At 56.0% G+C, this 23,047-nt stretch overlaps 5 protein-coding genes across 5 annotated transcripts; 4 read left to right on the forward strand and 1 right to left on the reverse strand.

Moving 5' to 3' along the window:
• Positions 1-264: 264 nt before the first annotated feature.
• CH63R_13615 (Rad4 transglutaminase-like domain-containing protein) lies at positions 265-3,622 on the forward strand (the record flags this gene model as incomplete). The annotated part of the gene is made up of 3 exons (XM_018308589.1): positions 265-2,681; positions 2,735-2,772; positions 2,829-3,622. 3 exons carry the CDS (start codon positions 265-267, stop codon positions 3,620-3,622), a joined length of 3,249 nt encoding a protein of 1,082 aa, XP_018150907.1.
• A 2,135-nt stretch (positions 3,623-5,757) lies between these two features.
• On the forward strand, positions 5,758-8,797 carry CH63R_13616 (Ubiquitin-conjugating enzyme; the record flags this gene model as incomplete). Its single annotated transcript, XM_018308590.1, has 4 exons — positions 5,758-6,101; positions 6,199-6,578; positions 6,640-7,134; positions 7,200-8,797. 4 exons carry the CDS (start codon positions 5,758-5,760, stop codon positions 8,795-8,797), a joined length of 2,817 nt encoding a protein of 938 aa, XP_018150908.1.
• A 577-nt stretch (positions 8,798-9,374) lies between these two features.
• Positions 9,375-9,935, reverse strand: CH63R_13617 (uncharacterized protein; the record flags this gene model as incomplete). The annotated part of the gene is made up of 2 exons (XM_018308591.1): positions 9,375-9,636; positions 9,820-9,935. 2 exons carry the CDS (start codon positions 9,933-9,935, stop codon positions 9,375-9,377), a joined length of 378 nt encoding a protein of 125 aa, XP_018150909.1.
• Positions 9,936-12,156: 2,221 nt separating this feature from the next.
• On the forward strand, positions 12,157-16,786 carry CH63R_13618 (RhoGEF domain-containing protein; the record flags this gene model as incomplete). The annotated part of the gene is made up of 2 exons (XM_018308592.1): positions 12,157-14,419; positions 14,475-16,786. The coding sequence occupies 2 exons, from the start codon at positions 12,157-12,159 to the stop codon at positions 16,784-16,786; spliced, it is 4,575 nt and encodes a 1,524-aa protein (XP_018150910.1).
• Positions 16,787-18,976: 2,190 nt separating this feature from the next.
• On the forward strand, positions 18,977-22,318 carry CH63R_13619 (Importin-beta domain-containing protein; the record flags this gene model as incomplete). The annotated part of the gene is made up of 4 exons (XM_018308593.1): positions 18,977-19,314; positions 19,458-21,695; positions 21,748-21,875; positions 21,927-22,318. 4 exons carry the CDS (start codon positions 18,977-18,979, stop codon positions 22,316-22,318), a joined length of 3,096 nt encoding a protein of 1,031 aa, XP_018150911.1.
• Positions 22,319-23,047: the final 729 nt, after the last annotated feature.

The raw sequence follows: 23,047 nt of genomic DNA on the forward strand, positions 1-23,047 counted from the left end.
GTAGTTGTCTCTTCTCGTCGTCTAGTTTTCACCTCTTGAAATACCCCGATGCTTCATTGGCATTGGTGATCTAAGTTAGCTCTTCGAGACATATGCAAGTAACAAACGGCAACAAGCCCCCGCTAACAGACACCTGTAGGCTGTAGCCCCAGGGATGGGGTGATCCCCGACCGCAGCAACCCCACAGTTCAATCGGGCCCGATCCAGCGGGCCCCGGACCCCTAAAGTGGACCGCGTACTAACGCGTTTGTTTCTCGCGAATCAATGACGTTGCCAATTAAACGTCTGGCCGCACTTACCTGTCCTACATGCCTACCCTGCAAAGGCCGGGAAACTCTTAATCCCTCGGACGATGGACAACTTTCCGCCTTAACACCACCCAACGCAATGCCTCCACACGTCCCGCGCAAGCGGCTGCGCGAGGATTCGCCTGTCAAATCAAGCCCGAAACGCCACCAGGCAGCCAAAGGGCAGTCAAACCCCGTCGCGGCATCCACCCGCAGGAAGCCGACTCTGTACGATGATCTGGATGCTACCATCACGCCTGACTCGTCTAGGGTCGGCCGCCCTGACCTAGATGTCGTGAGCGATAGCGACGAGGACAGTTCGTTGAGCGACTTATCCGACGGCGATTTTGAGGATGTCCCCGTCGCAAACGGACGGAAAGCCGAGGAACCATCTGACGATGACGATGACGATGACGAAAACGACGACGTCGAGTTTGAAGATGTTCCTGCTCCAAGAACAACCCTGGCTAAGGCAGCTACGACATCCCAAGACCTCCAGCTTACTCTTGACGCCGGACTTGGAACCGCCATGACCGATCCTTATGGCGACAAGAAGGGACCAACGAAGCGCGAAAAGAAGATTCGAATGGTAACCCATTGTATCCACGTCCAATATCTTCTTTGGCATAACGCGCTTCGAAATTCGTGGATTAGCGATCTCGAAGTCCAAGCAATCATGATGTCCCACGTCCCACCCCGTCTTTGGGAAGACGTCGAGAGGTGGAGGAGAGCTAGCGGACTGGACGCAAAGCCGGAGAAAGCTCCGCCGAAACCGGCCAAGCCGACCAAAAAGACCAGAAGCAAGGCAAAAGGAAAGAAGGTCGAGGACGAAGACTCTCGAGATTGGGGTCCTGCCGCTGAGAGACTGGATGAAGGGGCTGTCGATATGAGCCATGGTGATCCACTCTTCAGACTCATGAAGTCTCTTGTGGCCTGGTGGAGGCAACGCTTTCGAGTCACCGCGCCGGGCATTCGGAAGTGGGGTTACATGCCCCCCGAACGGCTTGGCAGACTGCGAAAAGCTTGGGAGACGGAGGATCATGATCAGGAGCGTTTCGGAGAACGACTCAACGGACTCGTAGGCTTGCGATTGTGCGCCCAAGAATGTGCAGGGAGTCGGGATGTGGGATCGCAACTATTTACAGCCCTTATGAGGGCTCTGGGGTTGGAGGCACGGATGGTCTCGAACCTGCAGCCGTTAGGCTTCGGATGGACGAAGCTGGAGGAGGCAGACCCCGAAAAGGAGAAGAGCTCATTTCAGGTCACTAGCAATGATGCGAGGAGCGACGATGGCAGGAACGGTGAAAAGACCGGCGGGAAGACGAAGAAAACGGCAAAGAATCTCCCGGCGAAGAAGAGCACGGCGCCAGCACGAAACGCCAGCACGAGGCGCGCAAGCCAAAAGAAGATCGGTATTGAAATAGATGGCTCGGATGACGAGCTCGGCTTGGAGCATCCAGACAGCGACGACGAATCGATCGTAGAGCTGGAGGTGACTCCGCGGAAGCCTCTGGCGGTGTCCAAAAAGTTCGATAAGGACCTGGAGTTTCCTCATTACTGGACGGAGGTTCTGTCACCAGTGACAAAGAAGTATCTACCGGTTGACCCCATCGTCAAGAATGTCATTGGAACCAACCGAGACCTGATTGAATCCCTAGAGCCGCGTGGCGGGAAGGCGGACAAGTCAAAGCAGGTTGTGGCGTACATCGTTGGCTTCTCACCGGATGGGACAGCCAAGGACGTCACGGTCCGTTATCTCAGGAAACAGTTATGGCCTGGCCGCACGAAAGGCTTTAGGATGCTACCAGAGAAAGTTCCGATTTACAACCGTCACGGCAAAGTGAAGCGATACGATCAGTTCGACTGGTTTAAGTCGGCTATGAAGGGCTATGCGAGGGGCGACCGAAAGCACCCACTTACAGAAGAGGACGAAGCCGAGGAGTCGACGGACCTGACCCCAGCCCAACCGGAAAAGAAGGAGGTGAAGGAGGGCAGTGAGACTCTGGCGTACTACAAGCAGTCGAAGGAGTTCTGTCTCGAGCGCCACCTCAAGCGAGAGGAGGCTCTTTTGCCCGCGTCTAATCCCGTCAGGACATTCAAGAACAAATCAAAGGGCGGAGAGATATCCGAAGAGCCAGTGTATTCGAGGAAGAACGTTGTCAATGTCAAGAGTGCAGAAACATGGCACAAGCAGGGTAGAGCACCCAAGCCTGGCGAGCAGCCGCTCAAGAGGGTGCCGTACCGCGCGGCCACGACCAACAGGCGCCGCGAGATCGCCGAAGCCGAGGCCCTCAGCGGCGAAAAGGTCCTTCAGGGATTGTACAGCTTTGACCAGACAGATTGGATTATCCCGCCACCTATCAAAGACGGGATCATTCCAAAAAACGAATACGGGTAAGCATTCCTGGCCAAGTTGACTTTGTGTTTCGCTGACGCAAAATATTCAGCAACATCGACTTATTCGCCGAACACATGTGCCCTGAAGGTAACCATCCATTGTTTTGGTTAACAAGTTGGACCACTTTGCTGATACGCCAACAGGTGCCGCCCATGTTCCATTCCGAGGGGCTGTCAAGGTCTGCAAACGGCTCAAGATCGACTACGCCGAGGCCGTTGTGGACTTTGAGTTCGGAAACCGAATGGCAGTGCCCGTCATTCAAGGTGTTGTCATCGCCGAGGAATACCATGACCAGGTGATGGAAGAAATCCGCAAAGACGAGGTGGAAAGAGCACGCAAGGAGGACGAGAAGCGGCGCAAGGAGGCGCTCAGAGTGTGGAACAAGTTCTTGAAGGGGCTCAGAATCGTCGAGCGCATTCGCCAGGACTACGGACAAGTCGACGACAGTGTTCCGGTTTTCCAGAAAGGAGCGGCCAAAGCCGTCCGACACATTCGCGATGCGGACGAAGAGGAAGAGGCAAATCAGATGGACGCAGAAGAGATGCGCATGAGGGAGGAGCAAATGGCTGGTGGTTTTTTCCCAGAAGGCCACGAGGAGGAAGAGGTCGAGCAGACACAGCGGTTCACTTCTGGGTTCTTCCCAGTGGTCGACGAGGGCGACGAAGACCGCGACATGGAAGATGCCTTGGTCGTGGACCACGGCGGCGAGGAAAAACTGGACACGATGGAAGATGGAGATGGTACCGCCGACGCCGAAGAGGCTTTCCCAGATGCGGAACCCCTGCCTGCGCCGGTGAGGGCCGAACCGAAGCCGAAGAAGAAGGCGGCGACGAGGCGATCGACGAGACGCAGGCGAAGACCTGTTCCCGACAGCGAGGACGAAGATGAGGGGGAGGATGACGACAGTTTTGTGGCCTCGGACGACAATTACGAGTGATCCAGTTGCATCCAGTTGTGGCTGAGCGGATTCCGTGCGGGACGGCAGGAGGCGCACGATTGTCGATACTGTACGCCGGGATATGGTCATGTTCAGGAAACCAAGGCTGTTGTGGATAGATGTGCAGCGATGTATTTGGCCGTAGCTGGTGTAACGCTGAACGTGTCACCATCCCTATTTGTCGAGAGACACATGCGGCGAGATAGTCTCAACCGTCACCACCAATGGACCCCAGACAATATGCCGGGATGCGCTGGCGCTGGTTCGAGGCGGAAAATGATTGATATTACGAGAATTAGTGCACTGGATTTAGAGCAGCTGATCACATACCGAAGGAGACACAGAATCCAAGTCATTCCACACTCTACCTACAATCACTCGTACCCAGGTCGTCAGTGACATTCATGCTTGGTGAAGATTTGCCAAGTGCAGTCTCCGATTGGATCGCGAGCGCGAACCCCCCCTAGTTCGGGACATCGCAGGGGGCTTCCTTGCAAGCCGAAATGCGCTAAGGGAACTCAGGGTTTGTGTCCAAATCCGGAGGCCCATGTGACGATCCACCGATCCGTCTATCCGTCTACCCCTTGAGTCCGGGTCCGCAGCTTTTTCAACGTCACCTCATGTTCGAACATGTTTGACTGGCCGACAGGAAGCAGAACGCGCCTTCTATCAGCCGCTCATGGTTCGATCGTCGAGGAGCATACGCCGAACAGCGACTCCGCCCCAGGAACTCAACGACAGAAGTTGGGTCTTTTAAGAGAGATTACGCAAGGGCGCAGGGCTGAGGGGTAGGGAGACGGTGACCAACACAACAAACAACCAACCCGGCCAAACGATCCATGCGGGATTTCTTGGACCAGTGCGCCAGCGGCAATCCAGGAGGAGGAGCAGGGTGGGCAATGTGAGAGCCGCCCGGCAACATTCTCAGCGAAGACATTCTCAACAACGACGGTGTGTTCCATTACCAGGCCAGGGCTGCAAGTCGGCGACAAAGGTGCCAGACGAGATGGTAGAAAGAAAAGAACGAGGTGATTGTTTCGTAATAATCCAAAAGGGTCACCAGCGGAAAACAGCCAGACAGAGATAGGTAAGTAGGTACCTCTACCTGCTATAGGGTGCCTGTCTGGCTTCCATTTGCATCTACCTTACCTCAGAGAGGGGCCCACTTCTATCTGGTGCATGCCTTAACTTCACTTCCTGCCGTTTGGTCGATCGCCTCTGCAATACTCAAGGAGGTAGGAAGGAGCGAGCACCTACCCTCTCGCTCTTTCCTTGCATCGGGGAATTTTCTATATACCCTTTCCTCCCTCCATCATTGTTTTGGTCCTCTTGCCTACAATCCACGATCCCGTCAATCTCGACTTCAGACACCCAATTCACACCGCAGATAACAAAAAACCAACAACAATTTCTCAAGGCTGCCCAGGCCAGAAAGGTATGCTACACCGTGTTCTTGTTTGCGCCTTCTCTCATCACCTGTTGGAGCTGCTCTCGGCCACTCCGCTTTGTTTTTGCCGACGATTCCCTCACTTCTTTCCCTGGTCGAACCTGAACCTTCTTCCTCACAGTCATTCTCTTCTTCGCCGGTTGTTTCATGCTCACCGTACTTGCTACCTCTCTACCTAGATAGGTACGCGAGCGTGCCCATCGAAATCCACAAGCGTGGCCAGGAATACCCAAGGTAGGATGACTCTTGGTTCCCCAGCAGAAGTTTATTGTGCGCCACATTCTGTGTCTATGGTTTGCCCCCAGGTACCCATCGCCCGAACGGGTGCGAAAAGGTAGCCTCGACCGCTCCCATATTCTCTGCGGTTCGCGGCTGCGCAGACTTGCCTGCCAGTTTCTCCATTTCCGTCGAATGACTAGCTACTTGCACACTTCCGCTTGTTTCCTCCTCACTGAACCTTTACCCCGGTGTAGCCAATATGCGGGCTTGGTTGAGAAAATTGCGTCAAGATGGGAATCCGGTTAACCAAGCACAGCGTAGGCATTGCCCAAATTCCGAGTCGTTGCTGCTACCTTTGGACCCGGTGCAGGACGAGGCTGTGGCCCAGAAAGAGTCTTGTCTTGTGACGAGGCTACGAAAGAGTATCGCGACTGGGGTCCACGGCTTTTTGAAAGCCCGCCTGCCATCGATGAACGCCGACGCAGAAACGGCGGAAATGACGGATGTCGCCGATGATGTCGCCGATGAGGCCAAGAGAGCCTGTGTAACAACCGTCCTGGATGTGTTCCCAGGAATCTGTCCCGATTTTCTCGACAAGACGGCTGCCAAATTTCAGTACAACCCAGACAAAACAATCGAAGACATTCTGGGTCTGGATGAAGATGGCAAGCCTTACCCCAAGAGGTTTTACTTCAAGATCCTGAAGCGCAAGAGAGAAGGGCCAGAGGATCCCGATGACGAGGCCACTATTCTCCGTACATACAACTATCCCGGTCGAATGAAGGAGTCAACTCGAGAGTACATTGTCATGGCGTAAGCACTTTCTCTTCATTCCGCCTTATCATTCTGTGTTTCTTCAGGCATGAATGGCGATTGAAAAACTGGCTGCTAGCTCTATGACTGACAACAGATACAGGAAGAAGCTGTTGAAGCAAGAGTTTCCATCTGCAACTATGAGTAGCATTCTGAAGATCTTTGCCAGCAAGGACAACCAGTTGCTGCCAGCATACATGGCCGTTGACGCTGCTATGAAAGAGAACCAATGGTCGCCAGGGAAGGTCTATGTCAACATTGCCTACAAAAAGTCGCCAACTTCAACAGACCCCCAATATGAGGGCATTCAACTAGACAACACTATACAGCTCACAAACAACCCAGAGGAGAAAAGGGCTTTGCAGGAACTTCAGGCTGCTCGTAAACTATTGCTCAAGCGCAAGGAGGCAATCGAAAAGGAGAATGCAGAACGCCACAACCTTTTTTGGGCTAGAGAACTCGGTGAAGCCAAGGAGTGTGGGTGTTGCTTTGAAGAGTTTGCCCAGAACCGTATGGTGAACTGCCAGAACCCAAACAGCTACCACGCAAGTGCCCTTCTTCTATCTTTTACGTGCCGTGGAGAATACAGCTAACGTTGCAAAGTTCTTTTGTGTCGGCTGCGCCCAACAGGCTGCTGAAACTGCTGTTGGTCAATCAAAGTACGAGCTGGCCTGCATGTCCATGGATATTTGCGAGGCTGGCTTCTCCCACCAGGAGCGTCAGAAGTTCCTTACCGATCAACTCTCATCAGCCCTGGATCGCATTGAAAATGAGGCTGTCCTCCGAATGGCTGGCATAGAGAACCTGGAAAGATGCCCCTTTTGCCCCTACGCTGCCGAATACCCTCCAGCCAACACCAACCGAGAATTCCGATGCGACAACCCAGATTGCCAGAAGGTCAGCTGTCGCCTCTGCAAGGAAGAAACACATGTTCCAAAGACCTGCGAGGAGAACACACGGGATAATGGTATCAAAGCTAAGCATGAAATTGAGGAAGCCATGTCAGCAGCTATGATTCGCAAGTGCAACAAATGTGAGTGCTGCAACCTGCAAACCTATCCTTGTTTCATTAGTAGTTACTGACACCAAGTCCCCAAGGTGGCACCCCTTTTATCAAAGACGAGGGATGCAACAAGATGACCTGCGTTGCTGCCAATTGTGCAAACATACAATGCTATGTGTGCTCCCAATCTTGCGACTACAGCCACTTCAATGACCCAGCCAGAGGCGGAAAGCAAGGCAATTGCCCTCTCTTTGACGATGTGAATGCACGTCACAACGCTGAAGTGCAGCGTGCAGAGGAAGAGGCTCGCCAGAAAGTCTTAGAGAGCAACCTCCAGATCAACAGAGACATGCTTATGTTTGACAAGCCAGAACGCAAGCGTGCTAAACCAGTCGGCAAGCTAATCCATGAGCCAACACATGGCCTCAAATTATCGGAGGATAGGATAGCAATGCAACGCCCCCGGCTGAAGTATGGTGATTACGAAAATCTGCCTGCAGTCCGAAATCTGGTTGCAAACCGAGCTCTGGCGGCTCAAGCACAGGTGGCTGCACAGCCAGGCTATGGACAACAACATACTGTTGGCCAACTAGCCCTGCAGAGTAACGTTGGAAAACCTCAACAGCACGGATACGACGTGCCTCCCTTAGGCCCAGGGGATCGTCGACAGTCTCCGAGTCCCCGACAAGCTCCAGCTCCTCGACGCTCTCCGGGCCTTCAAGAAGCTCCAGGCCCTCTACAGGCTCCGCGGATCCGAAAGCCATTGACCCATAATGGGCCTCCGGCAGGGCCGCTTGTTGGAAATCCTCATCAAGTCCACGGCAGTGTCCGGTCTTCTCCAGAGAGGGCCGAAGACATGAATCGTTTCGCAACTCCTCAGTATCAACCCCCGCCTCAGGCCCAGCAAGCACAGGCACCTGGACCCAGGCAGCCAGGCGACTTTCGAGGCTTGCACAACGTTGACGACCGGAGACAACTTTTGCAGAGATCTGATTCGCCGGAAGTCAATCCGTTCAAGCGGCGAATCAACTACCAACCACGACGAGCATTGGTTAGACCAGACAACGAAGCCCGACCCGAGACCCCGATGTCGCTGATGGACTTGAGAAAGCCTATGGATCGCGATAAGAGCGTCCAGCGCCTTCCGGATCCCATTCCAGCGCTGCAAGTCAGTCCACAACAAGAGAGCGCGAATCGTGCACAAAGACTTCGAGGGTCTCTACATGACGGTTGGTCAATGGCCACTCATGGTCGCAATCATCAGGGCGCGCAGCAATCCCACAATGGTGAGCGCAGTGTTGTGGCGAATGTGTGTGCAGAATATCTTCGGAAACGGGATGTCCGACAACTCGCCGCAGACGATGAAGCCCCGACGGTGCCGGATTGGACCTCGATTTGGAGACAGGCAGTTGCTAAGGGCGATGAACCCGATCATGCCACACGAGAGGATTTCACCGGAGGGACCGAAGTAGGGTACGGCGCAGTGGACGTTCGGTCCCGAGCCCCCGAAGCTGCGGTGCCTGTGGCACACGTTCAGTCGCAGTCCAACGGCTTTAATCTGAACGGTTTGTTGCAACCGCCGGCACCGAATCGCCCCAACTGGCTGGTGGAAGCCAGACGCCGTGGAATGGCACGTGGCATGCTTGAACCCGCCGGTGGAAATTCCAAGGACAAGCCTTTTGTTCTAGACTAAAGGACTTTTTGACCTGTTCTCCGCTTCATTCTGCGCCTTTTTCTCTTTCGACAAGATGCTAGCATCGCGCCACAGATGCTTTGCCCCCTCGCCCCCCCAGCCACAGGCCTATCCGAATCAAATCTTGTGGATGCCAAACAGTTTTGCAGGCGAGGTTATCTCGTCTGGGAAACGACATTCGGGCTACCGCACTGCGTTTTCAAACAAGATCGATGTCAGGGTTTCACGTTCTTCGTCTGTGTCTCTCCACCTCTCACCCTCTTGTCGCATCGGCATAATCATGGCACACATAGCATCGAGCAGGGCGTTAGGAACCTATCTAATTCAGGTTGTTGCGCAGGATAGCACGAGGGGTGGGTGGTTTCTTTTGAGGAAAGACAGGGTATCTTAATTTGGGTTTGGCATGAAAAGGCGTTTTTGTTTATAGTCATAGCAACAAGGCTGATTCTACTCGCGGGACCAAACTGGATCCAGAATTCGGGATAAGTAACACGGAAAAAGGAAAGGGAAAACAAAAACAAGAAAAAGCAGAAGGCCATCAGATATCCATGAATGAAGGCGTGCGTGTGTGTCAAGTCTACCGTCCGCGGCCGAACTTCTCGTGCCACTTGCCCTTACTGCCCGTGTTCTTGAGGTTCGATATCGTCTGCGGCTCCGCCTGGGCGATGAGCTCAATGGTCTCGTGAACGGTGGTGATGGCGGCGAGACCGGCGGCGGGGACATCCGGGGTGTGGGGGGCGAGGAGGATCAGGGAGTTGGAGGTGTTCTTCTGGAGCAGCTTGTAAGTCTTGTCCTGGGCCTTAAGGAGAGCCGTCGCAGGGGTGGAGGTGAGTGTGACGCTGTGACGTGTGTAAGCTTGTGAATCTCTCCCTCTCTCTCTCTCTCTGTGGTGGTCAGAAATGATGAGGAAGGGGGGAGGATGTAGTCCGAGTAAGGATCGGGGTGTCGTGATTGAGGCTGAGAGAGCGATGTGGACTGAGAGACCGGGGGGAGGGGGCACGGGACAGGAGCGGGTGACTTACACCGGGGCATCTTCGGCAGTTAGCAGGGCTTCCAGCTCCGGAGGCAGCTCCATGAGCTTGTAGCCACGAGAGTCCGGGACATGGGTCAAGGGGATGCCGGAGTCATGGATGGACATTATCGGCGTTGGTAAAATTTTTTCTTTTTTGGGAACCTCGAGGGAGAGAGACTATTGGATGTGCGTGGCTTGGCTTTGGCGTGTGTTGCAGAAGTTTCGCGCGGACGGCGGCGGCTTTTCACGTGTGAGTCGTCAACGCGGGAGGGGGGTTTTTGGCAAGTGAACATGGAATCAAGCATGGAGAGGGATGGGACGTCTAACCAGATGTCATCTGATTGGTGCCGTGTGAGGCACGGACCTTGAAGATTTAGGATGCAGCGGGCGTGGGCGGGAAGGTGGGAGGGGAGGGGGGAGGGAATGGTTCGAATCGAACTTGGACGCTTCCATTGGCTGATGCCAGCTGTCGCGCCTCGTAACAGGGGTCAAGTGGAACATCGAGGCAGTGATTGGGCAGAAAGAGGATCAGAGCTTTTGTTATGTAACCTTTTTGTGCGGCTGGTTGCTATTGATAAAGCGGGTCGCGTGGTTGGATGTGTTGATGTTGACCTCAGTCGCCCTTCGGTTATCGGTGAGGGTGGAACACACCAGCACACGTGAGGTAAGGCGAGAGAGAGAACGTGAGGGCAGACAATGGTCAAGATGCTGCAGGCCGGCAGCGCAGGCGCATCCATCTGTCTGCACTCACCTCGCCCTGCATCTGCACCACGCCAACAACGGCATATGGTGAAAATTCTCCTTCCCCTGGCAGACTGACCCCGAAGGGCAAGCGGCATACCCATTGCACATGTCGCGGTGGATGGTTGCTTGGACATCGCCATCGCCATCATCCACTCGATCGTTTCTTATTCCAAGTAAAATTTTCCCAGCCCCAAGACTTTTTGTTTATTCCCCTAATCCTTGCGCCTGCTCTGCCTGTGTCGTTTGTTGCGTTGTGTGTGTTGTCTCCTCTTGGAGAAGTGGAAAAGGCCTAGGCCGAGTCCACACCAAGGTTTCTTAAGGCGTTCGTCGCTTAACTCTTCCCCTTGTCAAGTTATCTGACAAGGCTTCAGGCTGTCGTCATTCTTCTCCCACTACCCCATCACTCTCCTCGTCCGTCATCCTGTTTATTCTACTAAAACCATTTCTTGTCTGGACAGGACTTGGGAGCGTGGTGGGGAGGGGCAGCAAGAAAAAGAAGGGGGAAACCCCCCCAAAATAAAGAGAGAGAACAGCTATGGCTATTTGTCGTTCCCACTGCATTGTTACCAATACCAGGCAGGGACTGCATCGAGATCAACAAAGGGTTCAACAACAAGAGGTAAATTAGATCCCAGGGATCGCCACGGATACCGTTGATTGGCACCCTATTTTCTGCTCTTTTTCCTCGCCTGCCCCCTGTCCGTCAGACCGACCGTCATACCTTACCAGGGCTCTTCGCCTTACCAGGTTACCTTGGATTGGGCTTCACCTCTTAATTGCCATAAACAACAAACAACACAACAACACAGGGCGGACCCACGGACTACACAGTCCACAGGTGACTGCAGCCCAGCCCAGCCCAGCCCAGCCAGCCTCCCCACCACACCACGCCCACCACCGCCGCTGTCGCAGGACCTACCTAGGTACCCACCTACCCACCAACACTGTGCTTCACTGTCTTTCCTGTTTCCCCCGCTGCTGCGTTGCTGTCGCTGCCTCAACACACGGACTCTCTCGACTCGACTCGACACCCCCGGCCAAGCTCAACGCCAGCCAACTCACACCGACACAGCAATAAACACACGATAGTTGCTGGCTTGCAATCTTTATCTGTCCAACTCCGGTTACGCTAGCCAGCCTGGCAAATTGCCAACTTTTTCCTCCCTCATCACGCTCTTTTTCCCACCCCTAATTTTCTCTTTACTCTTTTTTTGCTGTTGTTGTTGGTGTTCGTTCCTATTGGAATCGCTCTCCTGCATCTCGTCCCGTCGCATCGCGATTAATCGCTGCTGCCGCTGCCGCTACCACACTCGAATTACCTCGATCGCCACTCGACCTTGACCTCGACCTCGACCTCGATCAGGGATCGACTTGCGCCTGACGCGATCAATAACCACACGCAAACGCGCACCCACGACTATACATCACATTCTTTTACCAATCTTTGCAAACATCCCCGGCTTCTTTTTGTTCCTGGTGTGGTTTATACAGCAGCCAGTCAGCAATGACCCAGGCCTATTGACGAGACCTCGCGACCGACCGACCGACCGAACGAGCGACCGAAAGACAGACCAACCGACCGTATCGCCGCCAAGCCCCGACAATGGTTCGTGTCACGGAAGAGCTGGCTCTGCCCGCCGAGCACCTTACCCTCTACCACGCTGCCGACCCCCTCCTCGGACACCTGCCCGTCCTCCTCTTCCATGGTCCCTCCACCACGGCAAACTACACCCTCAACAGCTCCCGCGTCCAGATCCACGTCTACAGCCCCGCCGGCTTCCAGTCCTTCCCGCGCCTGACCATCCAGCCCAACTCGCCCTTCTATGCCGTCGTCAACCACCTGCCGCGCGAATGGCAGGGCGATGAGACCTACCGCGGCCTCGCTTTCGGCCTCTACAAGTACTTCCAGGAGCTGCCCGAGGTCGTCAAAAACCACCTGAAGAATACCTATCCGACCACGAGGGGGCGTCGCCCGGGAAGCGGCCCGGCCTTGTTCGGTGAGCAGCACGCCGCCGACCTCGCCAAGAACATGGTTAGGAGCGAAAACACCGCCGAGGTCCTCGAGACCTTGCAGATCGCCCTCCAGACTCAGCACCTGAGCAACGTGGACCTCGACTTTGTTATGCCCCCCGGCTCCATTATGCCGCTACAACCCCAAGACTTGGATGAGGTGCCCGAGGACGAGGACGAGTTCCTTGACCCGACCCTACGCCAATATGGGGGATACACGTCGCTGGTGAAGCTGCTGGGGGAACCCGTCTTCCTGCCTACGTCGAGGTTGCGGAGGGCACCCTCGAAGCCGACATCGTTGAATCGCAGCAAGTCCTTTTCCAAGGATCAGAAGGTGGATTTGAGAATGAAGCTTGGAGAACTGGTCGATACCGAGGGGAGATATGTGTTGAAGCTGAACGAGCTGGTGAAGCACATTGCCGACGACTTCAGACAATCTGCGAGACACCGCGACCCCGCCAGCCTGAGTCCCTCGGAGGAGGAGCTCGAGAGGCTGTTTCCCAGATCCGCCGATAGGATACTGCAAGTCAACTCGGCATTTCTGCAAGAGCTGCGCGATGTCATGGACGAAACCGAGGAGGAGGCCGTCAAAGACATGGAGGTGACGACTGTCGCGTTGACAGGATCGAGAATGGGGTCCCCCTCCAAGTCGAAGGATCCCAGCGGCGCATTGGCAATCGCGAGGGTCTTCCTCGAATGGTTTCCCAAATTCACCGACTGCTACCAAGACTACATCCGCGCGAGCCAGCATTTCCCCACGCTTCTCAACTCGTTCCTGGACCAGCAATCCAGCTTTCGTCAACGCGTCCTCCAGACCGGCGAGCAGACGGTCCGCTCCATCCTCATCGAGCCCGTGCAGCGTCTTCCGCGATATAGCCTACTCATCGACCAAATCGTTACCTGCCTTCCCATGACACATCCGGCGCTGCAGCCGATGCTGAAAGCGCGCGACATCATCACAAACATCTGCTCGATGGACGAGCCCATCCCCGATAAGCCACAAGTGACGAATCGCCTGCGCAACATGGTTGAGAGTTGGCCTCTTGATCTCGAGCCTCGAGGAAGACTCATTCTAGCGGCCGACTTCGTCGAGCTTCCTGCGCCTTACCAAATGTTGGAGCCACCAGAGCTGGCGGACCGTGCGGGCATCTTTCTCCTATTCTCGGACTGTCTGGTCATTCTGAAGAAGCTGGGTCCAAGGCCGATGACCGGCAAAGACCTTCTGCGTGAAATCGATAAGCCCTCGGCGGCCGGGCTTCTCCTGTCCATGACTAATGCCGCCGGTGGTCAGCCTACTTACGAGCTCGCATTCACCGGCTGGCATGGCCTTGCCGATGTGCGCTTCACCGAGTCGACGGACGGCAGGCTTATCTGGATGACTTCGACACAAGAGATGAAGGGAGCGCATGCTGGAGAGTGGGTCACAGGCACTGCGGTCACGTCGCGGTGTTTTCTGCTTGAGGAGTCCTTTACGCGGGCGTCAAAGTGGACGGAAGATATCGTCAAGGCCCGCGTCGAGGGTCGCTTTTCGGAAAAGGAGCGCGAGGACCCCTCTTGGACTCTGCGCTCCATCAGGATGCCGGAAAACAACAACTTTGGCATCTTTGCCGCCGTCTTTCAAGAAGGCGCTGACCAACTGATTGAGGGTCGAAGGGAGCCTGCGCCGATCCGCGTCGTCATCGACCACGAGAAGGGCACCAAGGGCGCTCCGATCGGCCATTACGGAGTCGAGATCACTGTCAATGTCAAGTGCGGCGACCTGAAGAAGGTGACGATGGTGACTGCCGGTTTGAACGGAAAGCAATTCTCGGACGATGTGACGTTGGATGACTTTTTGCCAACGCTCACCCGACGAAGTAAGTTGGCTTGGCCCACTTCTTGGATCCAACGCAAAACTAACCGTATGCGCAGTTATTCAGCTACTCAGCATGCAGTTCAGCGTGTCAAACATGCGACTGGCGCCTGCGCTGGTCTCCTACTATACCAAAGTCCTCAAGGGCCTCCCTCTCATGACGAGAGCAGAGAAGACGAGATCTTTTCTCGCCTCATCGCCCGTCAAGGGGCTCTTCTCCAGCATCTGGGGCGGCTCCACCAACACCGAAGCACACAGTCCGCCCAAGCACAGCCGAACGCCAGTGACCAACGTCTTCCCGCCGCCGGTCTCACGACCTACCAGCGAGGCGGGCTCTGTGTTCGGTTCAGCCAAAGGCAGAGACGCCATCAAGATGGGGGGGGATGACCGTCCAGAAAACCCGCTCGTGCGGTTAGAGCAGACATTTACTGGATACGTTGCCAGCCTGCAGGCACGCAAAGGAAGCATCGTTGGCAGAATGCTCTTGAACCGGTCCGTGGCCGATGAGCTTCTGGTCAACGAACTTTACAACCGGCTGATCGAGAGTCCCTTTGATCTCGACGCTTCCTCCGAGCTGGGCGCAGATGTGATCTTCGTTGCGTTCGAGAAGTTCATCCGCATCGCATGGGGCGAGCAGATGGGCCCCATCATGACCAAGCAAACCCTGGACACCTTACTCGAGCGAATGAACCGGCAGGTTCCCGGCAACTTTGCCGATTTTGTCAATTTCATCTTTAAAGAGATGGCGCCGCAGAACCAGAGGGCGTTCACGGCTCTGATCAAACTGCTCGCCGATCTTCTCGATGGCTGCGGCAACGATGGTGATAGAGGCATCCTGACAGTGTCGTTCGCCGAGCTCCTTGTCTCGGACGGCACGGCGCAGAATTACATCAACCTACTGGACCGCCTCGTAGAAGAATGCGATAGGATCTTTGACGACGCTGGCTTTGGCGTCAACCTCACCGTTCAACAAGCGTTTGAGTCGATGAATTCTCGTAGCGGGAAGTCGCACAATGGTTCGCTCACATCAAACACATCTTCCATCCGGCGCAAGTTCGGCTTCGACTCTCTGCTCCGGCAGAACAGCAAGAACGACTCCTCGGAGCGTCCATCCGTCTGGCGCACGCTCAGCAAACACGGTCGTCACCCAGCCTCCGCCGATGCGGCCTCGAGTTCTAGTCTATCGAAGATGACATCATCGCGGGCAAGGTCCATCGATTCGGGCGCGCAACCCGGACCTAACAAGCTGAGGCGGCCTGGTTCCCGAGACAGGCCGCCCATCGCCGGCGCATTCGACGAGGACCCGAGGCCGCCCAGCTCGCAGCGACTCGATATGCGCCTGGAGACCATCGGGGAGCCCGACGTCGAGGCGACGCCCGTCAAGTCTTCCAAGAAGAAGCGCCGAAGCTCGCTGTCGGACCTGAGAGGCCTTCTAGAGGCAGCTACCATCACGGACCCGCGAGAGCAAATCGAGGAAGCCTTGATGCCGTTGCGGATAAACAAACAGACGTCAGAGAAGTTCAACTCGACGCCACGGGTACCGTCGCCCTCTAGGATACCGATAAGTCCGACGTCCCAGAGCCTGCGGTCGCCTCGCATGGTCTCGCCTCGCCAAAAGGAGAACCCAAGCCTGCCAGAGATGTTCTCACCACCTCCGCCCCCGCCCCCCGACCGCGAAAACACGCCCAGTCGCACGCCCAAGGGACATGCTAGAGGTCTGTCTACGTCCAACATTCCAACTCTGAGACCCAGTCGGCCAGTGGGATCCCAATCCTCTGACTCAGTTCCGCGGCCTTCTACGAGTCCCGGCAAGCCCCCAGGCAGCGGCAAGCTCCGTCTGCAGTCGCCTCAAAAACTCCGTGAGCGGCTGCAGACGGAGAAGAAAGCGATAGAGGACGTCGACGCGTCGCTGCAATCAGAACTCTCCAAGATCGCGGAGGAAATGTCGCGGGTCAACTCAGGACTCGGCACGCGCACCAATACGTTAGACCTCCGCAAGCTCACGGCGTCGGTCAAGACGCTCGAGGAGCGGATCCCGAGTATGATGGCGGAGCTGACAGATCGCCAATCCATGATCCAGCGGGACATGGAGAGCACGCTCAAGGCGTCAGAGACCAAGGTCAAGAGCATCGACCAACTGTACAGGGAGTCGACAGCGGAGAACGAGCTCATGTACGAAAAGTTCAACAGCGAGCTCGGCAAGATCGTCAAGGCGCTCAAGGGCAAAGGCAGAGAGGACAAGGAGGAGCTCATCCGAAGCCTGCGCGAACACAGCGAAGAGACGGCGCGGGTCAAGAAGGAGAACGCGCGTTTGAAAAGAGAGCTCGTCAGTCTCCGAACGTTAATGAAGGGGGCTGACGCGTGGGCATGAACAGACCAAAAGCCGGCGTAGGGCAGAAGAGGTACAGAATCCGAGTGCGTGTGTGTTGTGTGTGCGCGCCGCCCTCGCGGCCGTGTGTACAATATAGTGGGAATGGACCTATGGCGTTGTTGTTTTTTTCCGGGGGGGGTTTTGGGGGGGTTTTTTGGGGGGGAGAGGATTATGCGATGCGAGCGAGTCCGGGTTTCGGGTGTACAAACTACTCTCACTGTTTACCGGACTGATTTGTTGTCTTTTTGCACACGATACCGGCCCATCAACGGGCTGGGAGAAGGATCGACTGGGCCTGGGCATGCAGGTGGGTAGCAGAGCAGGCAGATCGATAGATAGTCCAAGTGGACATATGGGATAGGATGGTTATTTGGCTTCGACTGCACGGACGGACGGATAGATGGATGGGCAGATGAACGGGATGTGGTATGTTGCACGTAATGACGGGTGTAGAGGATACTCTCGTTGTGGACAGTACGGCGGCTACGGCCTGAACAGCATCTGTCATTGAATGTGTGTATAGTGCCTATCGTACGGACTGGATGAATGGAAGCAAGATGATGCACTCACCTCTCCGACAGTGGTGACTCGACAACATGATGTGAGCAATACAAGTTGAGACGTTTTTTTGGTTCGAGAGACCGATGGGATCTAATTGTGTCCAAGCGTATGATATGGGCCATGGACCGAGGGATAGGCCCTTCTTGGTGCGTTCCAGGGCGGCGGGATCAGGAACAGAAGACGGCGGTGAAAAAGGGTGACGGACCCGAGCCACGTGCAAGTGTTTGTCACGTCCCGTCACCGCTTCCATCCAAGGACGCCTCCGTCTCTCTTTTGTGGAAGTTCGTTGTGTCATGAACAGTGGTCCAATTTAACCAGCGCGTTGGGCTGGGTTGATCGAGGTTCTTGGGGCTTGGAGGCACTTCCACTTACGTATGGCATAGCTTAGTATCTGTGAATACTCTGTCTATAGGTAGGTAGGTTGGGTATATCACCAACTGATGGGACATTCACACACCGCCACCCGCACCAGACACAGAGAGGTTCGATGACCCCCTACCGTCATGAAGAATTGGGTTTAGTAATTACCTAAGCAGAACTGGAGGCGGGATAGCAAAAAGCAGGGGGGGAGGGAGGGGAGGGAACATGATGAGGAGTGATCCAGGGAATGAGCGAGGGGGTAGGGGGAGTGAAGGGTTCCATTACTGGAGGCGCCAGGCGGCCCGTGCCCCGATGTTTCTTCGCGCGTGTGCCTGGTCCTGCCACCTGAAAATTGCCGGTCGACCCCTCCTTCCCGGCGGAGGTGCGGCGGCGTCGAGGCGGCTTGGGCGGGCAAGCGTTGGCGGTCGGGATTTGTTTCACGGGACACTAGTTACCTAGGTATCCAGCAGCCTAGGGAGGTGATGAACGACCGGGAAAAGAGTGGCGCGTTGAGTGAGTGGTGTTCAAAAAACCACTGCGTTTGGTACACATTTCCTGGCTTGTGAGACTCGGAGCCAGGAAGTGCGAGTGAGGCCGCAAATCCAAAATGCGGATGCATACCTATTCCGAGGCAGACAGAGTTTAGACACTGAGATAATTGAGCCCAAAAAGACGTTGCAAGTTGGCTGCAAATACTTCGGTACGTACCTCGTGCCTGTTGGAAAGGCCCCACTCCCGCGTCTAAACGGTAAGGGAAACAACCCCGCCAAAAAGAAAGTGAGAAACATCACCAGAGAGACTCACACCACACACAAACTCGCAAACACACCCACTCTCACACAAAGACGCACACGCACAACCCACCACGGAGAGTCCACACCAAAAGCACTGTTCCGCCGCACCCACCGCTTTCCTTCCTCCGCTCTACGTTTGCCCCGAGGTTGAGTCAGTCACGGGCCTCCCTCTACTTCTGTCCTCCTCCTTCTCTCCAATTCTTTCTCCATATCTCGCCTCACTGGGCAACGACTCGCGGAACCAGTTCTCCTACCCGTCTCATTTGCTCCCCCTGCCTTCGACACAAAACACGATTGTTGGCGCATCCGGTTTGCTGTGACGAACCACCGGCGGACTTGGCCGACACCACCCACCCACACACACACACACACACGCATACACACAAGCACGCCAAAGATAGCCGATAGCCCGCGGACGGAAATCGCGTGCGAGTCACGGAACACGAATAAACACCACCGCTGAACCCGCCCCAAGATGGAGGACCAGCTGGTTTCGCTTCTGGCAAGCACCCAGAGCTCCGAGCAGGGCCCCCGCCAGCAGGCCGAGATCGAGCTCAAGCACGCCCGCGCGAATCCGGCTTTCCCTACCTCGCTGGCCAACATCGCCAACCACAACTCTATCGACACTGCCATCCGTCAGGCCGCCCTGAGCACCCTACGCCTCTTCATCGAGAGGAACTGGAGCCCCGAGGACCGAGACGCCGGTGAGCCCACGGTCGATATCTCCGACGCCGCGCGCGAGCAGCTTCGGAACACCCTGCTCGAGATCGCCCTCAGCAACGAGGACAAGAGGCTTGTGAAGATTTCGGCAAGGTATGGTGGTGCGCTCGTCTCCCTCTCCCCGCCCTGCATCCGCCAGATTCGACGTCTACCAGCGACGCACACGCCACGACCCAAAAGAATAATCCCGTGAAGGAGAATCGCTCTGCTGACTTGACCTCCTCCGCCGTCTCTAGCTACGTGATCGGCAAGATCGCGTCGGCCGACTTTCCCGAACGATGGCCCAGCCTCCTGCCCACCGTCCTGGGCGTCATCCCCACGAGCACCGACGTGCAACTCCACGGCGCCCTCCGAGTTCTGGGCGACATTATCGATGAGAGCTTGAGCGAGGACCAGTTCTTCACCATGGCGCGTGATATTGTCAAAGCCGTCACCGAAGTCGCCCTAAACGAAGGCCGGAAGCCTAACCTGCGCGCCCTCGCCATCTCCGTCTTCCGATCGTGCTTCGACCTCATGGATATTGTCAAGGAGGACCACATGAAGGAGGTCAAGGGCTTCGCCGAGGAAGCTCTCAAGGACTGGAACCCCTTCTTCGCCCAGGTTCTCAAGTCCCGCCTGCCCGAGGCCCCCGCCGAGCTCACCCACGGCCAGCCCGAGAGCTGGAACTCCATCGTTGCCATGAAGTTGCAAGTCGTCAAGACCCTTCTCAAGGTCAAGGCCGTCTTCCCCCACCTTCTCCTGCCGCACAGCACCAGCCTCTTCACGGCCGTATGGGAAGAACTGTCGTTGCTGCAGAAGCCTCATGAGGACCTCTACATTGGCCACGAGGCCCAGGGCCGCCTCGAAGACGCCGACAACCTGCCTTACACGCTGGATTTCCTAATCCTCGAGGAGCTGGATTTCCTGAACCAATGCTTCCGTGCCCCGCCCGTCCAGGCCGAGCTCGAGGCCCAGCTGGCCGCCCACGCCTCGGCGCAGGAGACTCCCTGGATGGTCGACGTCATGAAGATGGTGGTCGGCTACTCCCGTATCAGCCGCGAAGAGGAGGAGCTGTGGGACATTGATTGCTCCCTCTACCTTGCCGAGGAGACATCCGTCACCGCCAACTACACCGCCCGCACCGCCTCTGGCGACCTTCTCATCAAGCTGGGCGAATGGTACAGCGAGAAGGCCGTCGAGGGACTCTTTGGCTATACAAAGACCCTCTTCCCGGGCGACGGCTCGTCGTGGAGAAGCCAGGAGGCGTCCCTCTACCTATTCAACATGCTCCTGAGCGACTTCCAGGACATGGAGAAGCCCATCCCCGAGGCCCTCTCCGAGGCCTACCTCGGACTTGTCGACTACGCCGTCAACCAGAACGAGCAGCCTCTGCTGAGGGCCCGCGGTTATCTCGTTGGGGGCACCCTGGCCAGAGGTTCCCAGACCCCGCCCGCTCTTCTCGACCGCATCATTCAATGCATAACCTCCGAGGAGTCTGAGGTCGTCCAGGTGGCCTGCATCAAGGCCGTCGATGGCTTCATTCGCTCTGGCAGAGTGACGGCAGATCGTCAGGTTCCCATCATTAACGCTATCGCCCAGTACATGCAGAACAAGGATCCTGAGGAGATGGAAGACGCCGACGAGCTTCTCGTCACTCTTGCCGAGTCTTTGCGCGCCGCCATTAACATGGACACCAGAATTGTGCTTTCCCAGGATGTTCCCTCAGTTGACCTCCTGTTCCTGGTCGCCAAGCTCGGCGCGTCCAACTTCCAGGCCACCATGCTTATTTGCGAGGCCTTTGAGGAGATCGTGCGCACCCTGTCCGACACTGCCTCTTACACTGCTCTCTGTGCCAAGATCTTACCCACGTTGACGGCGGCTTTCAACACGGCCAACGTCACCCAGGACGATCCGCTCGTGACTGTCGCCACCGAGCTGCTTACTGCCCTCGTCGAGCACGGCTCAGAACCTTTGCCCGCTGGCTTCGTCGCCGCCACGCTTCCCAAGTTGAACCGCCTCCTGATGGAGTCGAACGAGGGCGAGGTTCTCCGTCCTGGTGCCGAGTCTGTCAAGTACCTCTTGATGCACGACCACCACCAGGTCTTCGGCTGGCATGACGAGAGCGGTCGATCGGGCCTAGAGGTATGCCTCCACATTATCGACCGTCTGCTGGGCCCCTCTGTCGAGGACAACTCTGCTTCTGAAGTCGGTGGTCTTGCGGCAGAACTCGTCGAGAAGGCTGGCCAAGAGCGTCTCGGCCCTTTCTTGCCCCAGCTGCTGCAGGCTGTTGCCACCAGACTCGCATCCGCCGAGGCTGCCCCGTTCATCCAGTCTCTGATACTCGTCTTTGCCCGGCTGTCTCTGGTTGGCGCTAGCGACGTTGTCGAATTCCTTAGCCAGATCCAGATTCACAACAACACGGGCCTGCAGGTCGTGATGAGCAAGTGGCTCGAGAACTCCGTCAGCTTCGCCGGCTACGACGAGATTCGTCAGAAGTGAGTGGCGTGTCCTTGTGCAATGTTATTTGGATGGGACTGACCTTTGCAGCGTCATTGCTCTATCCAAACTTTACTCTCTCAACGACCCCCGTCTTGCCCAGACCATGGTCAAGGGCGACTTGATCGTCAACAGCAGCAACGATGGCAGAATCATGACGCGCTCACGCGCCAAAGCCAGTGAGTCCTCATCGGCGGCTTAGCTCACTTGGAAACTGACCTAACGAACAGGCCCCGACCAATACACTGTCATCCCTGCCTCGCTTAAGATCCTCAAGGTCCTGATCGAGGAGCTCCTCTCCGCCTCGGGTGCTAACGCCGCCGCCAACGCCGCGGCATTGGCGGCCTCGGCTGAGTTCGCCGACGAGGAGAACGAGGACGATGGTTGGGAGGACGAGCCCGATACGCTCGACCTCAGCCTGGGCGGCACCAAAGCGGACCTGATGTCCTTGATTGAGGGATCCGGCGCCCGCCAGCGCGACGACGAAACGCAGGCCTATCTGACAGAGTTCTTCATGCGCGCGGCGCGCGAGAACGTGGCCAACTTTCAGGAGTGGTATGGCATGCTCACTGAGGAGGAGCAGGGAAAACTCAACGAGCTCGCTAGCGCAGCGGGCCAGTAGGAAAGCGCAGCGGCCGAGCCGAGCGGTGAGGAATCTCCGGTGACGCCGTCGACGACGAGTATGGTTCAGCCGCAATTGCCGCCGAACTCTGCGCGGCTGAGGACGTTGAGGAAGCGATATTACTTTTAATGGGCGTGCGCAATTGCCCTCTCGTCAGCCTCTCCATGAGGTATATATAGCGTCCCGATGTTTAGCTGGGAATGTTCCTGGCATGGCGATGAAGCCCAAACACACAAAAAGGGGCAAGCACGTTGGAATGGACAAACGAATGGAACGAACCTTGTAGATAGAAACTTTTTAGAAGATGATGGGGACAGAAGAGGGTGAGCGGATAGCCTTGGGCTCTCGACTTTGGTTGAGAGGCTGGGCGGCGTGCGGAACGGATGATGTATGGGCATGACTATGCACGCGTGGCGTCAATCGATGCTAGACAATGGGTTAAAATACAAATGAGATGATGCTGTGTTGTATGGAGTTCTTCAGCATTGGAGGTTTTAGGAGTTAGTTAGGGTGTCAGACTGCATTAAGTCGAACCCATTGTCTCTGCCTGCTCTGCTGCGTCTTCTCTTCACGGCATTGATACGATCTCATCATTTGACAAAGAAAACAGCCTTCCCTGCCGTGCATGTGTGTTGTGGAGGAGACGTTCCATTCCTAGTTAATATGAGCCATCAAAATTGTTAATGATTTTAGTGACTTGATTCTGTTCCAGCTCACTATCATGCCTTG

Source organism: Colletotrichum higginsianum, chromosome 10, assembly GCF_001672515.1.
Source record: "Colletotrichum higginsianum IMI 349063 chromosome 10, whole genome shotgun sequence".
In the NCBI taxonomy this organism is placed as follows: Eukaryota; Fungi; Ascomycota; class Sordariomycetes; order Glomerellales; family Glomerellaceae; genus Colletotrichum; species Colletotrichum higginsianum.